Genomic DNA, 18,109 nt, shown 5'->3' with positions numbered 1-18,109 from the left:
AAGGACAGCAGGGAGCGCAGGCACTGGGGGACAGCCCCACCCCTGCAAACACTAGGCCCGGGTGGCGGGGGGAGCGTGTGTGGCCGCAGCACTCAGTGGACAGGCCGACGGGGCGTGCGTCTGTGTCCGAGCAGGGGCCGGGCGGCACGGCCAGCAGGTTGCCAGGTCTCTAGGGCCGCCCCAGCACCGCACTAGCCACGTGTGGGGGTGACTCCCCAGGCCCCCGGGCCCCGCCCTCTACTACCCCACATCCCGGGAGCCGAGGGCAGGACCTGCGGGGAGGCCAGGTCGACGGCCAGCGCCACGACCCTCACACGCACCTGAGAGGCCCCTGCCCACGCCAAGGCGGACGGCCGAGAGCGGCCAACTCCCTTGCAACGCCCAGGTCCCGTCTTCCTCGGGAGTGTGGACAGGCTCTGTGACCAGTGCGGTGTTTAAGGGCCAAACTGAGTCCAAGGGGCCGCGTCTACCGGTCAGGAGCAGCCGCTGGACGGTGGGCTGGCACACACCGGGGGAGGACGGCAGCCTTGCGTGCATGTGCACGCACGCTCACACGTGCACACGCGTGCACACACGTACACACACGCGCACGCACACACAAATACACACACACGATCTGGTTTCCAAAGTTTATTAAAAATCAAAGAATAGAAAAACTTTACATAAAAATATGTCATTCTGAGCTTCCGTCTCGCTGTGTGCGCACAGAAGGAGCCAGCACATGATCTCTGTGGACACCTGCGGGCGGGCGCGGGCGGCCGGGCCAGCCTGTCCGGCTCCTGGCGGGGGCGCGGAGCAGCGCGCGCCCGGCCGGCCGGCCCGGGTGGGGAGTCAATATTGCTACTGTGGAGAGATTAGTATACGCCTATCTATCAGTTTTATAAATATTGATCAATAGGGTCACAATTTAAATAGCTTTTAAATATTTTGGCTAACTCGTTCATTGGGAACTGCAGAAAACGTGCTGCCCTGCGCCGGCGCGTCCCGAGGGACGCGGCCACGGCGGCCCCGCCGCTGCCCGCCCCGGCGCAGGCTTCCCCCCACGCTCCCCACCGGTGACCCCCCAGGCAAGGGCGGGTCAGGGGCCCCGGCTCCCGCCGCCCGACAGTCCTCCTAGGTTGCTCTTAACAGAACGAAGGCATACTGCGACAGATCCCGCACGGAATCAACATAACCCCTTTCCACGCTCCCCAAGCGGGCGCCCGGCCGGCGCGCTCCTGGCACTTCAGATGCTGGATTTGTTGCCGAGTTTAAAAGAACCAAAACCCCAAACTTTAAAACTCCATGGCCGGCGCGAGCTGCCCGGCGGGCCGCGGAGGCTGGGGACGGCCGGCCCCCGGCGCCCGGCCCCCTGCCCCCCGGCCCGGGACAGGAGGCGGGAGGCCGCACGATGAACCCAACTTAGAAAATGCGGCTCGGGAAAGGCTCGAAGCGCGTTTTTTTAAAAAAATCCCTCCCTCCCTTAAATATAACTTATGTGAAAATATGAAATTAAATAAGAAATATCTGAGTTATTGCACAAATCATAAGTTTTCCGTATGTACAGAGTGACCAGTCTCGCGGCTGCACGCCGGGCCCTCCGGCAGCGTCCACGCCCGCCCGGCGTCCAGGCGCGGAGCGCGCAGGAGGCGGCCGCGGGCGGCGCTGGTGGGTCCCGCGGGCGCCCTGGCCCCGTCCGCGCGGCGGGAGGGGGGCGGCGCCCGGCGCCACTATCTGCTGAGGCTGACAGGCAGGCTGTCCCGCGTGTGCGTGTGCTTTTTCCTCCTCCAGCCCGTGCGGTTGTACTGGTGGTGTCCCCGGTTGCCGACGGGGGGCCGCACGCCCCCGCTGCCCACGGCGCTGTAGCTGCCCCCCTGGCCGTGGCCGTGGCCGTGGGACCCTTTCATGGCCAGCTTCATGCCGCTGTGCTGCTGCGACAGAGGAGGGCGTGTCGGCGGGGCGGCGCGCGCCCACGGGGACCCTGCGACCCGGGAGGGGAGGGGCACCCGACGGGACGTGCGCCAACCGCCCCCGCGCACGCACGCACGCCCCTACACGTGTGCGCGGGGGAGCCTGGCGTGGCCAACTCCAAGTGAGGCCACGTGAGACCCAAGCGCAGCTCCCGCCCTTGTTGGGCAAGGGACCACAGTGGGGTGAGGGGCGCCACACCAGAATGTTCCAGAACGCCGGCCTCTACTGTGCAGGAGGCCAGACTGGGCACCTAGGGTGGGATGTGCCGGGGGCCAGTAGACGGGCAGACCCACCGGCCTTGGGACCCCCAAGGGAGGGACCCGCCCCGTGCCAAGGTGGGGATGTTTCTCTGCGGAGGAGGAAGCAGCTCGGGGCCCCCCAGGCCCCCCCTCCCTGGACCTGAGTCTGGCACAGAGCCACTGAGCGTGGGGAAGGCGCAGCCGCCTTGCTCTGCGCCTCGCCCCAGGCGGTGGCCGTGGCCCCCCCCCCCCCGTCCCCCGCCCCCACCCTGCAGCGACACCCACCTTGTGGTAGAGGTGAGGGCTGGTGAGCGGGGCGGGCGCGGGCGCAGCGGCGAGGGCCGGGGAGGGCAGGTGGTGCACGGCCTTCAGGGCGGGCGCGCCTTCCACGGCCACCTGTCTGCAGGGCACCGGGGCCACCCCCAGCGCAGGCGGCGGGACCGTGAACCTGGTCTGGAGTGAAGGGCAGACGGACGTCAGGAGGGCAGAGGCCCGGCCAGCTGGAGGGCGGAGGCGCCCGCGGGCGAGGCAGCGAGGACGCACAGGGGGGACACGGCCTGAGCGTGGCCACTCGGCCCTCTGACTGCGCCAGCAGGGAATCGGGGTCCCTGCCAAGGGCGGCAGGGCGGGCACCCCCAGCCCAGGCACCGCGCCCAACGGCACCCGGCAGCAGGGAGACGCCCATGTGGCTCAGGAACCGCGGGGCTAGGGCTGCGGGCCGGGGGCGGCGTCCCCCTGCAGGGCGGGGGCTGGGGGCTGGGGCCACACATAGCCGCAGGCCCAGGCCCGGGCTCCATCCTGAGCAACGCTGCGGTGACACCAGTGTGACCTGTGGACACCGGGAGGAGCCGCCCCCGCCCTGGGCCCCTCCCACCGCAGTGGTCCACTCTCCCGGGCCTGCGGGCAGCACCGCACACTCGGGCCCTCTCCTGCTGGGCACGTGCGTCCGGGCTGTGCCCTGAGCAGGTGTCCACGAGGCGGCTCACACAGAAGCCAGGTCCAACCGCCACCATCCACTCGGGGCCTCTCCCCTGAGGCAGGACCCAGGGAGGCCCCGGGGCCCCGGGAGCAGCGTCCAGGGCTCTGGGCTGGACCTGCGGCCAGGCGCGGGGCCTTGTGCGGGCTCGCGCCCACGTCCCACTCGCGCCACGGAGACTGTTGTGCGGGAGGCCGAGGGCCTGCCCCGGGCAGGCGCCGCCCACAGCGCGAGGGGGACACGGTGTCAGATCCTGCAGGCGCTGCCCGGGTGCCCCGCGGGGTGCAGGCGGAGGCATACCTGAGAGCTGGTCGACACGACCAGCGTCCGGGAGGCTGTGGGCGGGGCCTTGGCGCTGGGGACGGGCAGGGCGGCGGGGAGGCTGGCCAGCAGGGGTGCGGAGGCCTGCAGGCTGAACTGGTAAACACTGGGCGTCGTGCAGGCCGGCGTGTCCGAGTCCTGGGGCAGGAAACACGGTGGGCACTGCAGCCCAGCTGGGCACACGTCCCTGGCGTCGGGACAGCTGGCCGGCGGGGGCGCCCAGGAAACGCAGGTGACGCCCCCCCACAGTGTCCACAGGGTGGGGGGGAGGGAAGGGAGGTGATGGGGGCAGGCCTGCAGGGGCGGTGGCCGGGCACTCACAATGTCGCTGCCCGAGAGCGAGGACACAGAGGACGCGGAGGAGCCGGAGGACAGCAGCTGGTGGCCGGGCAGGGACAGGGTGAGCCGCGGGCCCGAGGGGGACTCGGGCTCCCGGCCCTGCGTCTTCTCGGTGTCGCAGGGGCTGCCTCGCTCTTTGATCTTGATCCTGTTGTCTGCGGGGAGCGGCAGGGCTGTCAGTGCCCCCGAGGGACCGACCGGCCCCACCCACACCCGGGACCCGTCTCGACCCGGAAGCCGGAGGGCAGGGCCCAGCTCTTGGAGACCGGCCAGCCTGTCACTGGGACAGCGGACACCGTCCCAGAGCCCAGGGCAGCGTGCACATGCCGCGTGCCGAGGGCGAGTCCCGATGCCCGCACCCGCGCCTCTCACCCAGGTCGGGCCCCGCGAGGACTCTGCTCCCCCACTTCTCCTTGATCCACTGCCGGTAGTCGATCACCTCCTGCGTCACCTTGATGATCCTCCCGAGGGTGCTGCAGGGCACGGGCGGGTCAGGCCAGCGGGGCAGGAGCCCCCCACGCCTGCCCGAGAAGGGCCACAGGGAACACGTGACGCTCCCTGGACAGAGCACGGGAGACCCGAGGCCGGGCCCGGGTTCAAGCAGAGGCACCCGTGCTGGCGGCGTCTGACCCACGCACGCCTGAGATCACAGCAGAGGAAGGCGCTGCCCCGAGAAGCCCCCGAGCCCACGTGTGCCCAAGACGGCAGGCCACACGAGGGCAGAGGTTACCAGGCGTCCCGGGGAACAAGACCCTGAGCCCCTGGGGCCAAGTGGACAGCACGGAGGGCAGGCCGAGGCCCGCATCAGCCCCCGGGGCCGAGTGGACGGCACTGAGGACAGGCCGGGGCCCGCATCAGCCCCTGGCATGCACAGTGCAGGCCCCCGCAGAGACCCTGCCCCGCCCAGCACTGGACTGCAGGCCCCCTGGCCCTGCCCCGGGAAGGGCCCTGACCTCTCCGAGTCTCTGTTGGGGTAGGACCGGGCAAGCGGCGACACGGCGTGGCTGAGCACGATGTAGGCGTAGTCGAACACCTGCTTCACCTGCATGGCCCCGTATGAGCTGCGGCCCACGTCGTTCCCTGGGGCGGAGAAGGCGGTGAGCACCTGCCCGAGGGCACGGCTGGGGCCCTCCGGGGGCGGGCGAGGGCGGGGCCCCCTCACCGGGCAGCAGCGGGTCCTCAATGCACAGCATGGACGGCCGGTGGCCGCTGGTCATGGCCTTCATGAGGTCCTCCTTGGCGATGTAGGCGCCGCCCTCCTTGATGCGGATGCCCGTCTTCAGGTAGTTGAAGTTCCTCCCGTACAGCTCGAAGAACTCCACCAGCAGCATCCCCAGGTTCTCGTCGGCCCTGCGGGCGTCGATCCTCGGGTGCAGCTGGGGGGCAGGGCAGGCGGTTGGCAGGGGGCGCCTCCCGGGCGGCTTCCCCCGAGACCCCTGGGGACCGTGACCCGCCAGACAACGCCCCGAGCCCAAAGGCCGCTGAGTAGGGGGGACACTGTCCGCAGCCCTGGCTCCAGGCGGAGGAAACGGCCGGGCGCCATCTGCTGACACTGAAGCAACGGAATTACTTGGAAACAAACTGTTACAATGTAGCCCCAGAGTTACAGCCAAGCGGTGGGGACAGCCGCAGTCCTGCAGCGCAGCCAACAGGGGTCAGTATCAGACCAAAGCGCGCTTGGCACTGGGTGCTTCAGGCCAGCCCTGAAGGATGAACTTGAACCCTTGAACCGGGCAGTCTCACCGCACGGAGGTGACAGACCCACGACCAGGCTACGCTGCCCCCTGCCAGGTCCCCGTGATGGCAACCGTGAGCCACACAGTGCCGTGGGCGGAACCCTGGAGGGCGACTGGCAGCGAACAAGCTCTGGGTGGCTGAGGGCCGTGGTGCTGCAGAGAACAGGCCCCCACCTCGGACCCCGGCCTGCCCGGCCGCAGGGAAGGGGGGTTGGCAAGAAACCAGCAGAAAACATGCCCCATCTTCCTGCGCCAGGAACCCAGGGCCACAGCAGGGTGGCTGCTCCGAGGGGCAGGCATGCCCCCCTACCACCACCACGCCTGCCTCAGTCAGCTGCACCTGCAAGGGCTCAGACCAGCGATGCCCCGAAACCCCCTCCAGTGCCCCGACAGCTGCCAGCAGGGGCGCCCCAGGCTGAGTGTGGCTCAGGACGCAGACGGCCCACGCACACAGCCGCTGCCCCCCTCTACGCCCGGGGACCCCAAGGCCACCAGCACCTCCAGCTCAGGCCGAGAGAGGCCTGCAGAGAGCACTGAGACGAGAGTCCAGCTGGGCTCCCTTGGGCACGAGCCACCACCCCATAAACGCTGCCCCGCTCTCCTGAGCGCTCTGGGAAGGCCCGGCCCACACCAGGACGGGAGGGACAGACACTCCGGGCTGAGTCGCCTTTCCTTAGACCCAGGTGGCCCCGGGCCTGCGGAGACCCAGCTCACAGTGACCACCGACGCTGGCCCTGCGCCCAGGGCTGGCCAAGCCGGCGCCCTCCCTGACAGCGAGAGGCACTGCCCGAGGGAGCGCGCACCCCGCAGGACGGCAGGGGCGCAGCCTCACCTGCAGGAAGCTGATGGCCATGAGGATGAGGCTGTAGGAGCTGATCCCGCCGGTGAACACCTCGTTCAGGTCCCTCTGCAGCAGGAACTGCTTCAGCACCAGGATCAGGTACGGCAGCAGCGAGTACTTCTGCGGGCCCAGGGAGGCGTCTCCGTCAGCCTCGGCATCCGGAAGGAGCAGGTGCCGAGAACGGCGGGGCAGCTGACGGGGGCACGGCCGGGAGCCCCTCTGCAGGTGGGCACCCGCGGGGCCAGGGGCGGCATGGGCAGAGCTGACGGGCCGGGGCGGGCGGAGGGCAGCAGGGGCGCCTCCTGCTGGGCGTGGGGGGTGAGGAGTGTGCAGCCCGCAGGGCAGGGGTGCAGGGAGAGGCGCGGGAGAGCCACCCACAGCGAGGTCCCCAGCACGGATGGAGCTCCAGGCACGGCACTGAGGCAGCCTCTGGGAGGGTCCGAGCCCCGGTCGAGGTCACGGAGGAGGACGACCGTCCCCGCTCCCCTCCCCGCGCCCCTCCCTGGCAGGAGCCTGTCCAGAGCCCAAGCCAACGGGGCAGGGCGGTCCGACACCACGGCCCCTGGGCTGAGGCCCCGAGCGGGGGCAGGGAGAGCAGGGGAGGGCCAGTGGGCCCGGGGGCACAGGGCAGCCGCGGGGCGGACCCCCACCCACCAGCACACCCGGCCCGGGCGCCGGCCAGCGGCACACCTTCATGTAGTTCTTGATGAACTCGGCCGCCCGGACGCCCGTCTCCATGTTAAAGCTGATGTCCACCTTGACCTCGGTCTCCTGGTCCGTGAGTTTGATTATCGGGACCTGCCGAGAGTCCAGTGGGGAGAATGGGTAGGACGAGACTCGCCCAGGGGCTGTGCGGAGCTGAACAGCGGCTACAGCCCAGGGTCACGCTGCCAGACGTGAAGGACGTGCTGGAAAGGGGCGGGGCCTCCCTGACCCCCGGGGCCAGCCTAGCCTCACTGGGAGCACGTGCATCCCGCCACTGCTTGTGTGCATGCGTGTGCATGTGTGCATGCGTGTACATGAGCATGTGTGCACATGTGCATGCGTGTGCCTGTGTGCATGCATGTGTGCGTGCATGTACATGAGCATGTGTGCACGTGTGTGCGTGCGTGTACATGAGTATGTGTGCACATGTGTGTGTGCCTGTGTGCATGCATGTGTGCATATGTGGGCATGCGTGTGCATGTGTGCGTGCACCTGTGTGCATGTGTGCGTGTGCATGTGTGCACGTGTGCTGGGGCACAGGCGCTACAGGTACTGCAGGCAGAAGACAGAAGTCCGCTCGCACCCAGGTCTCTGCCTCACCACAAAGGCTGGGAAGGGGAAGAGCAGGTCCCGGTTCTCAAATCATCTTTGCGGAATTTCTGAAAACGTCCCAAATCATTCCGGAAGCACCCCCTGCCCCAGCACTGTGGCGTCCGGGGGCGGAGCACAAGCTCTGCACCGGACCCTGGGCCCGGCTGCCCGTCCCCATGGCCTCCGCACCCCCAGGCGCGACCCCTGAGCACCGTGGGCTGCAGCTCCAGAAAAACCTGGGTTGCACCTTGGCAAAACCCAGGGACCGGGAGAAACCCTTGGCCGCGAGCACCACGGAGCACTGGGAGCTGGCCGCCTGCACCGTGGGGCGCCGTCCAGCCCGGGGAAGCCCCGTCACCCCGAGGCTCCTCTGGAGACGGGCCGGGAGCAGCCTCGCTCCCGAGGACGCCAGGGCGGCCGCCCCCCGCAGCGGACACTCACCGTGGCCTTGTCCAGGACCTTGATGGAGCCCGGCTCGGCCACGCTGTGCTTCCGCAGGGCCTGCTCCAGCTGCTGCAGCGGGGGCCGCTCCCACTTCCCGAAGACCACCAGGTCGATGTCGCTGTGGAGAGAAGGGCACCGGGACCCTGGGGGTCAGGGGTCGGCCTGGGAGGGTACGGCATGGACAAGGCCCCACCATGAGCCTGTGCCGTCGGTGCTGGGCACCCCGGGGCCAGCTCCCGACCCACCTGACAGTGCTCAGCGCAGGGGACAGCCCAGGAACACCTGAGGCCCGGGGAGGTGATGGTGAGGCCCCCTGAGAGCAACCGTGTGAGCCCTTCGGCTGAACGAAAACCCTCATCAACCCGCCCTGACTCGGGCCTGCGGCATCCTACAGCCAGGCTCCCCGAACTGCGGTTCCCGGTCTCCTGTGAAGGCCACACCGCACGGGGCGGGTGGTCTCTAAGACAGGTCTCGGCACTCGTCTGGGGGTCTCCCCCACACCCACGGGCCCAATCGTGCTGGAATTCCTCAGGCGAACAGAGTCACGAGAGGACAACACCTAAGCGCAGGAAAGAGTTTCCAAACATCGCCGGGAGTGCTGGCCGGGGCCGAGATGGGGCACAGCAAGGGCGCAAGCCTCGCCCGCGGCCGGCCTCCTCGAGACCCCCGTGCACAGAGCTAAGAGGCCCCGAACAAAACCAAACAGAGCTGGCTGGACACAGTGCTCTGGCCTGCCCCAGGCCCTCCCCGCAGGTGGGCAGGAGAGCAGAGCCCCCCCACCACACACACACACACACACACACACACACACACACGCCGCACACTGCACGCTCACCTCGTGGGCAGGTAGAGGCCTGTGCTGAAGCTGCCGAAGATCTGCACCTGCAGGGGAGAGGCTGGCTGAGCCCAGGGCCTCTCAGCTTCCCGGCCCCGACTCCCCTCAGCCCAGGGCCTCTCACCCTCCCGGCCGAGACCCGCCATCGCTAAGTCCGGACAAAGAGGAGCTCGGAGGCCTTCCCCACACACATGTGAGGCCAGGCCCCTCAGCGCTGCTCTCGGGATGCGTCAGCCTGTTGACGGCCAGCAGGTGCAGGGCCATCACGGGGCTGGTCTCTGAGCAGGGGGGACTGTCCAGGACTGGTCTCTGAGCGGGAGGACTGTCCAGGGCTGGTCTCTGAGCGGGAGGACTGTCCAGGGCTGGTGTCTGAGCAGGGGGGACTGTCCAGGGCTGGTCTCTGAGCGGGAGGACTGTCCAGGGCTGGTCTCTGAGCAGGGGGGACTGTCCAGGGCTGGTCTCTGAGCGGGAGGACTGTTCAGGGCTGGTCTCTGAGCGGGGGGGACTGTCCAGGGCTGGTCTCTGAGCGGGGGGACTGTCCAGGGCTGGTCTCTGAGTGTGAACTGTCCAGGGCTGGTCTCTGAGCAGGGGGGGGACTGTCCAGGGCTGGTCTCTGAGTGGGGGGGGGACTGTCCAGGGCTGGTCTCTGAGCGGGGGGGACTGTCCAGGGCTGGTCTCTGAGCGGGGGGGAAACTGTCCAGGGCTGGTCTCTGAGCGGGGACTGTCCCTGGGTCATGTGGCCCCATTCGCTGGCCCCTCCCGTGTCTCTCCTGCCCAGGGCCCCAGCAGGAATGGCAGTGCCGGACCTCAGCCGTGTGAGCCCCAGCCGTGCCCCCGCCCACGGGCGCCCGCGCATGAATACCCACGTCGGCCGTGGGCCACAGGTCCTTGACCACCGTCTCGATGCGCTTCACCACGTCCCGCCGCATGGCCGCCTCCTCGGGGCACGGGGACATGAAGTGGTAGAAGTCGATGATCTCCTCGTGCAGCCTGCGCGACAGGGCGGGGAGGAAACGTGTGGGCTGTGGCCCGGCCCCCCAGGCGCCCTCGAGGGGCCGAGAGCCTGCGTGCAGGAGCCCCGGGGCCGGGCGCCGTCTCCACGGCCAGGGCACGGGGAGGGCGGGTCACGCCCAGAGAGGGAGGACGGGGAGACCGCGCCCCCGAAAGAGCGAGCAGTCGGAGGGCCGGAGGGACAGTCCAGCAGGGAGGCCGCTGCCTCGCACAGGCTGACCCGGGTTCGATCCCGGACTCCTGGATGGCCCTGGAGCCCCGCAGGGTATGGCCCAAGAAATGAAAGCAGCCGGCGGGGCCGTGTGGGCCACCCCCCACCACGGGTTTCCTCCTGGTGGGGCGTCTGCCCTGCCCCCACGGGGGTCCAGGGACTCTCGGACTCTCCCGCCCTGTCCCCTGCGGGGCACCAGCCCAGACCCCTCCCACAAGGCCGGTCTCAGCTGCCCTACAGCCACCTGAGTGGGCAGGTGGGGCCCGGGGGGGCAGCGGTGAGGGGGGTCCGGCTGTGAGGGGGGGCAGCGGTGAGGGGGGTCCGGCTGTGAGGGGGGGCAGCGGTGAGGGGGGTCCGGCTGTGAGGGGGGGCAGCGGTGAGGGGGGTCCGGCTGTGAGGGGGGGCAGCGGTGAGGGGGGTCCAGCTGTGAGGGGGGGCGGGTGTCCCCTGCCGGCCGGGGGCCTCCACGGAAGCAGCTCAGCTGAGCAGGCAGGGCCAGGCCCAGAGCTGTGCCCACGGGCCTCGGGGCCGTGACACGGCCGGGCCGGGCCCACGACGAGGATGCGGGAACACGCGGAGGCGCATCAGATAACGCGGCAGGCCCGGGGCCCCCCTGGGAGCCGGACCACCCGCAGGCGACAGCCCGGGCGGCGAGAACCGGGCAGCAGCCTCGGAAACCGCAGCCCACGTGCCCGGCCCACCTCCCTCTGTCCACGCACTGGGCCCAGAGGGCACAGGGGCACGTCCCCTCCCAGGACGGCACGAGGGCACCCAGACACAGCCACGCCCCAGGCAGTGACCCCAGGGCCCCGCGGGGAGGGTCAGAGAGCAGGCCACACCCCCCCCACCCACACTCACCCACTCACACCTGCACCCACACACCCACACCCACACTCACTCACACTCACTCACACCCACACTCACCCCCGCACTCACCCACTCACACCCACACCCATACCCACACCGACATTCACACTCACCCACTCACACCTGTACCCACACTCACACCCACTCACTCACACACTCACACCCACACCCACAGCCACAGCCACCCACACGCACACCCACAGGCGGCTCCTCCCCCGTGCCGGCCCCACAGGCCTTTATGCCGGGCAATGAGGGCGCAGCCTGCGGGCAGCTCTCCCGGGCACACCCGGCCTGAGTCCAGACAGATGCGGCCTCTCCCGGGAGGGGCTGGAGCACTGACCGGGACCCTCCGCCCTGCAGGGACCCTGTGCTACAGTTCTTGTCAGTCCAGAGTTCTCCCATTTCTAACAATCCACGCTCCATGGCGAGGAGCTCGGCGGAGGTTGTACCCTCTCTCAGTGCCCACCGAGCCGCTCACAGGCCTCGGGCCCTCAGCCTCCGGCGGGGCCTCGCTCGTCCTCACTAGGGCAGCTGCGGCCAGGCGGGAGGGCCAAGCGAGGGCTCTGCATGCGGGAGCCCCAAGTTCAACGCAGGGCAGCGGATGCTCTGAGCACTGACAAGGAGCAGCTCCTGAGCGCCACCAGGAGGCTGCCCGACCAGCGGCAGCTGCGCCCCGCTCCCGCCCACCGGCCCTGAGCACTGTGCTCCCGCCACAGCACGCGCCCCAGGGGGCTCCTCGGGGCCCGAGAGGCGGCAGCCCCAGTGCCGAGGGCCCCGGGCCCCTGGCTCCCACGCCCTCCTCTCCCGGGCCTGCGGGGCTGCTCTCGGGGAACCGCGGCCGCAGACTGCCACCGAGAGCACTGCCGGGAGCTCCGGGCGGCGCCCTGCCAGGTCACGTCAGCCTGTCTGGGCCGTCTACACGCGCAGCCGCCCGTCACCGGCTCTGGTAGGTGGGGGGGACCAGGGTGGGCAGCCGGCACGCAGGCCACTCCGAGAGCCACGCAGGGGCCACGCGGGGGCCACAGAGAGGCACAGAGTCACCCTGGGGGTCCCACCCGGAGCCAGGCCGGGAGCCACACCCGGGCTCTGCCTGGGCCCTGGCCACCCGACCGGGAGAGACGCACGGTCCCCCCCGCCCTCCGGCAGGAAGCTGTGCGGGGACCCCCGGCTAGGGGCCACAGCGGCCCCTGAAGACACACACCAGCCAGAGCCCTCGAGCTCTGCGGGGCGACCACCAGGGAGCACGGGGGGGACCGCCGGGGAGCACAGGGGCGACGGCCGGGGAACACAGGGGTGACGGCCAGGGAGCACAGGGGCAACCGCCGGGGAGCACGGGGGGGACCGCCGGGGAGCACAGCTTCGGGAGTGTCCGGCTCCTGACCAACTTGAGGCCAGCGACCAAGTCCCTTTCAAACAAACCCCTGAACGTGCCCGCGCGCTGGTTGAGTCCAGGGTTAGAATTCCGTTCCTCCCGTGCCCGCGGCCTGTTCCAAGAGCTCGGTGGCTGCGGGGCGGGGCGGCAGCAGAGCGCATCCCCCCTCGCCCCCGGGGCCTCTCCCTGGGGGGCTGCCCAGGGCCTGGGGCTGCGTCCCCGGCACTTGCCCACGCACATGCGGCCCGCCGGTGGCTCAGGGCACCGAGAACACCAAGACCCCTTCCAGGGGCCGCGACACGGCCGGAGGGCAGGGCGGGCTGCCCGGGCTCTGGGCGGCACAGGGTGGGCCTGCGTCGGGGGGCCGGGACCCTCTCCCGGGTGCGTCCCGGCTCGAGCAGCGTCTCCGGGAGAGCGCCCCGGCTCGAGAGGGAAAGTCTCTAGACTCTCAGGACCCAGCTAGAGGCGTTTTCCGTCCAGCTGGCAGCGAGAAGCCCCAGACTTTTGGTTTCAATTTCCTCAGCAGCCGGGCGGAGGAAAGGGCCTTTGTAATCCCTCATGTGACGCCACAGCGCGGCCAAACTCCCTCGTCAACACGCGCCAGGGGTCCAGTTCCCCACCCGCACACGTCAGGGCGCTGAGCCCCGGCGCCCGGCGCGGAGGTCACGTGGACACCGGTTCCGGGGGCCGGGCCAGCGTGGCCAGCACTGTCCACCTGAAGCGAGGCCACGCACAAGCCCAGCTCCACAGGAAGGTCCACCTCGGACACGGGCACAGTCCAGCCTGTCACCTCAGCGCTGACAGGCACAGACGCTCGGCCAGAGCCCCCGGGGCCCCCCGCCCTGAGTGTCCTAGAGGGCGGCAAGCCCGGGGAGTCACCCCCATGTGTGATGACCGGGTGGACACGAGGGTCCCCCCACGCCGCCCCTCAGCTTAGCTCGCTGAGGACCGTTTCCTGTGAGCTCACAGGCTCGCTACGAGAGGCAGAAGCAGGGGTCAGAGGGAGGCGCCCCGGGAGGTTCGGGGTGAGGTGCCCACCTGTCCCCCCGCCAGGAGCCACGCCTGGCAACCTCCACTCCGGAACCCCAGGCCTGGCGGGGTTCATGCAAACCCCATTCTGTACACCAGCAGTCACCTCGCCGGCCGCTGCGGAGAAGGGCCGCTCTGAGGGGAGGGTCACTCCCGTTGTAGCAGACTCCACGCGCTCTGGAGCACCGACTCCGGGAAGGGAGAAACCCCGAAACTCAGCATCTCCCCACGAACCACAGCAGCGCGGGCGGCCCCGCGAGCTCAGGGCCACGGGCACGCACGCCCTCAGGGTTGGGGCTGACCCCCCCCCCCCAGCAAAGCAAACATGACAGAAATCACCGCTGCCCCGGCCCCCTGCCCCTGGCATCCACTCCACCCGATCCACGGGGTTCCAGAATGTCGCCATCATCCGAAAGCTCCCAAGGCGGAAAGACACATGTTCCCGCCACCACACGAGACCGAGGCACTGAGGAAACGTCAGTGCATCTCTTCGCTCCATTTTCAAGGTTTGGTTTGGTGGCGCACAGCAACCTCGATGGGAAAGAACACGGACGCGTCTCAACACCAAGCAGCGAGCAGCCACTGACCCCGCAATTCCACCGCTCAGCAGACACCCGAGGGCCCGAAAGCACTATTTTGAGAAGACATTTATGTTCCAATTTCCACTGCCACGCTCCTCACAACACGCAAGATCTGGAAACAGCCCAAGTGTCCGAGAACAGACGACTGGAAAAAGAAGCTGTGGTATGTGTACACAATGGAGTATGACTCGGCTCTGAAAAAGATGAAACTGTGCGATCTGCTGCCTTGCGGATGGAACTGGAGGACCCCTGCTGAAGGACGTCAGCCAGGCCAGGCGCAGACAGGGGACCCCTGCTGAAGGACGTCAGCCAGGCCAGGCACAGACAGAGGACCCCTGCTGAAGGACGTCAGCCAGAGGCCAGGTGCAGACAGAATGCTCCCTCCCAGGTGCGGGGTATGCAGAAACGCAGCAAGGAGGGAACAAACGCCCAGGCTACAGCCCCTGAAGCCTGGTCCACAGAACCGAGCTTCTAGAAGGCGGGAACCTGGGGGCGGGTGGGAGGGGAGCCCAAGCAGGGTGGAGGCTGTAGCTGGAGCTGTCCTGGGCATGAGACGCCACCACCGACCTCACCGTACATCAAGGCACCTCCGATCAGACCCGTCACCTCCAGCACCCGGTTATTTACGCCCCGTAGACTTAGCACCAAAGCGAACACGTCTTCCCTCCCCGGGACAGTACTAGCAGGTCCTCCCACCCACCTGTCCTGACACTGGCCGGGGCAGCGCAGTGCCTGGCGCTGGGAAGCCGCCCTTCCCGGGGGGCCACGGACAGGGCGTGCGGGAACTGGGGTAACTCACGGGGCGGGGACAGGGTGTAGACAGTACAGCAGGGAGGGCCTGGCCTTCACATGGCGGACCCGAGTGTGACCCCCGGCCTCTGACCCGGTCCCCCTGAGCACCATCAGGAGTGACCCCTGAGCCTCACAGGGTGTCCCAAAAAAGGAAACCAAGGAAAGAAGCAGGGGGCCCGGGCGAGGCGTCCAGGCCCCACGGGGCAGCAACAGGCCTGCCGGGGCCGCGGCAGGACCCAAAGCTCAGCCGGCAACCCCCAGCCCCTCACCACAGCGCCGCGCCCTGCGCTGACCCCCACACACGCAGCCCTGGCCAACCGCATGCCTCTGACCATGGAGGAGCCCCGACAGGGACCCCGGGACTCCGGCCGGTGGGAGAGGAGGGGCTTGCTGAGAAGATGCCCCCGGGTGTCGACTCCCCAAATCCAGGTCACCAGCCACAGAGACACGGGGTGGGTGCGCCCAAACAGACCTGCCGGGGACGACACCTTTGACCCCTGACCTCTGACCAGGCTGCAGCCACAGGGGCCAGGTGTCAGGGGCACCCAGGCCAAGTCTACCCACCTGTCCTCACTCGGGAGGCTGCGGGGCCGGGCCCTGGAGGGAGGCGCCTCAGCATTCCCTTCTGGAGGGACTTCCCCGCTAGGGGAAGAGAGGGCCCTGGGGGCTGAATGGGGGGCCGAGCTCCAAAAGGCCCCGCTGCTCTGGACACGGCCTCTCCTGGCCAGGCCTGGGAGCCTCCCGCAATCCTCGACCACGGCACGGAGCTGACCTGCGGTCACTTGGGGGTGGGCTCAGCCACGTCACACCCCTCGGACCCAGCTCCCTGGGCCTCCCCTGTCTACCCGAGCCAGAGGGGAGAGGGCAGGCCAGTGGCCAGCACACACTACCCCACGCCCTCGGGCCCGAGGCCAGGTGAGAGCGCATGTCCACACCGTCCCGAAGGCTGAGGCCACCACCCGGGAAGGCCGGGGCGCTCAGGAGGAAGCAGGTGACCGGCCCCAGGCCGGGCCTCAGTGGGGTGTGCAAGGCCAGAAGGACACAGGGGCCGGGCCGTTCCTTTCCCCGCCAGCCACCTCTTTCCAGAAACATCTGTCGGGACAAGGCAGTCCCAGCAGCAGCTCCTCACGCCCAGACCCCTGGGCCCGTCTCCCAGCACTTCCCTGTGGAGAGCGTCAGGCGCAGACACGGGGGGCAGGGAGAGACCCCCGGCCTTCAGAGACGCAGAGGGGACAGGAGAGACCTCCGGCCTTCAGAGACACAGAGGGGGCGGTTCTCCCCCAGGCAGGGCAGCGAGTGGGCGGTCCCTGGGCAGGTGGGGGAGCAGAGCCACAGGAGAGAAGAGGAGGGGAACCCGCAGCAGCCCCGACCACGTGGCCCCAGAGCTGGACTGAATGGGCCAACAGGAGGGTCAGAGGCACCCAAAAGGCCAGGCTGCAGCCCCGAGCTCAGGACCCCTCAGGTGGTACTGGGGGATGCCCCGGGGACAGGGCCGCACCCCCTCAGGCACCCCGGGCAGCCTCCTGCAGGATGGAAGCCCCAGTAGCTGGGACAAGTCCGTCTGCGAAGGCCAGAGGCTGTGAAGCCCCCCCGTGCAGCCCTGCCCCGGCGCCCGGCCCAGCACCCCCACGCGCGGGCGCCCCGAGGGCAGCCGGGCACTGGCACAGGAGCACGGCGCGGGCCCTGCTGGGGACCAGGGGGCAGGTGGGGTCCTCCCTGCAGACCAGGGGGGACGGTGTCCGGACCCGAGCTGGGACAGGCAGGAGCCCCGCCAGGTGTGGGCTGCAGGCTCGGGCACCCAGACCAGCTGCACCGGGCAACGCGCAGCCCCCAGCACGGCGGGCCGCGTCCCCTGCTCCCCGCAACAGCACCGACCCGGTACCCACCCGGTACCCACCCGGTACCCACCCGGCAAGGGTGCGTGGGGCTCCGCCGGGCGCCCCTGCAGCCCTGGGAAGCCCTCGGCGCCCCGGACAGCGGCTCGGACAGCGGCTCGGCAGCCACACCTGGCCAGCGCGGCCACACCCCCAGCGTGGTCGGCGGGCGAGCAGCCTCCGCAGTGCCACCGCGCCGCCCCTTAATCAGGCCCTGCTGGGTGGGCGCGGGCGCTCCCGGGCCACCTGGGGCCGCGCCGAGGATGCACCGGGCTCCGGGGGGGCACCACAACCGCCGGGAACAAGGATGCGCCGGCCCCGGGGTCCCCCCGCAAGGTCCACGGGCGGGGTCCGGGTCCGGGTCCGGGGGCGGGGGCGGGGCGGGGCGGGGCGCGCACTCACCCCTGGATGCCGGCGCTGTAGGCGCGGCCCTTCCACGGCGTGCCCGGCCGGGGCGCCTGCGGCCCGGGGCCGCCCCCTCCGCTGAGCGCGGCCGCGCGGCTGCCGGACAGCAGGTAGTTGAGGCCGTAGGTGCTGGCCTTGTTCTCGCGCTTCCGCCGGCCCGGGGGCGCGCGGGGCTGCGGCGGGGACGCGGCGGGCGCGGCCGGCCCGAAGTGGAAGCAGGCGGCGGCCGGCCGGCCCAGCGACGTGCCGCTCGACGACGACGAGCAGCCGGGGCTCTCGGTGCCCGACTCGGCGTTGGACGACGACGACGACGACGACGACGACGACAGCGACGGCGACTTGTGCAGGCGCCGCGCGCCGTCGGGCCCCAGCGCCGTCAGCAGCGCGGGGGGCAGCGCGGCGGGGCCAGGCGCGGGCGCGGGCGGCAGGGGCGCCTCCGGGCCGGGCCCCCCGGGCGCCGCGGGCCCCCCCGGGCCGCCGCCCCCCGCGCCGCCCGCGCCCCGCCCGGCCGCCCCCAGCGCCGCCGCGGCCGCGGGGTCCAGCGCCGGCGAGTTGAGGCAGAAGTAGGACGCGAAGCCCGAGGCGCCGCGGCCCACGCCCTGCGACGTCTCCCAGATCTGCATCCAGAGCGCATTGGCCGGCCCCTTCTGCTCCGGCTGGATCCAGGCCACGCGCGGATCCATCCACGCGCCGCCGCGGGCCCCGCGCCCGCCGCCGCCGCCGCCGCCGCCGCCGCCGCCGCCCGGCCCCGCCCCCGCCGCGCCCCGAGCCGGGCCCGCGCCGACGCACGGCGGCCGGCCGGACGGACGCACGGACGCACGGACGCACGGACGCGCCGGGCCTGTGCGGCGCGGGCGGGCGGCGCGGGCCGGCGGAGCAGGGGCGCCGCGGGACGGGCCCTGGGCGGGCGCGGGGCGGCCGGGGAGGGCGGGGGCCGCCGCGCGCGCCAATCAGCGCCCGGGACGCCGCGCCCGCCGCGCCCGCCCCGCC

The 18,109-nt window shown here is 70.4% G+C and overlaps 1 protein-coding gene across 2 annotated transcripts; it reads right to left on the bottom strand.

The window, feature by feature from the left end:
• Positions 1 to 615: 615 nt before the first annotated feature.
• TENT4A (terminal nucleotidyltransferase 4A) lies at positions 616 to 17,856 on the bottom strand. 2 transcript variants are annotated; one of them, XM_055120537.1, is made up of 13 exons: positions 17,117 to 17,856; positions 9,844 to 9,967; positions 8,978 to 9,024; positions 8,140 to 8,260; positions 7,093 to 7,200; positions 6,394 to 6,522; positions 4,988 to 5,201; positions 4,779 to 4,905; positions 4,198 to 4,298; positions 3,808 to 3,980; positions 3,466 to 3,624; positions 2,475 to 2,642; positions 616 to 1,910 (listed from the first exon to the last, which is right to left on the bottom strand). In XM_055120537.1, the coding sequence occupies exons 1-13, from the start codon at positions 17,800 to 17,802 to the stop codon at positions 1,710 to 1,712; spliced, it is 2,358 nt and encodes a 785-aa protein (XP_054976512.1). In that variant the 5' UTR covers positions 17,803 to 17,856; the 3' UTR covers positions 616 to 1,709. The 2 variants fall into 2 exon arrangements, with proteins under 2 accessions (XP_054976512.1, XP_054976518.1); XM_055120543.1 differs by having other exon boundaries at positions 616 to 1,907.
• Positions 17,857 to 18,109: the final 253 nt, after the last annotated feature.

The sequence above is a fragment of the Sorex araneus genome, chromosome 1 (genome assembly GCF_027595985.1).
Source record: "Sorex araneus isolate mSorAra2 chromosome 1, mSorAra2.pri, whole genome shotgun sequence".
Lineage (NCBI taxonomy): Eukaryota > Metazoa > Chordata > Mammalia > Eulipotyphla > Soricidae > Sorex > Sorex araneus.
The sequence above is the reverse complement of the archived record's forward strand: the minus strand, read 5'-3'. Positions and strand labels throughout refer to the sequence as shown.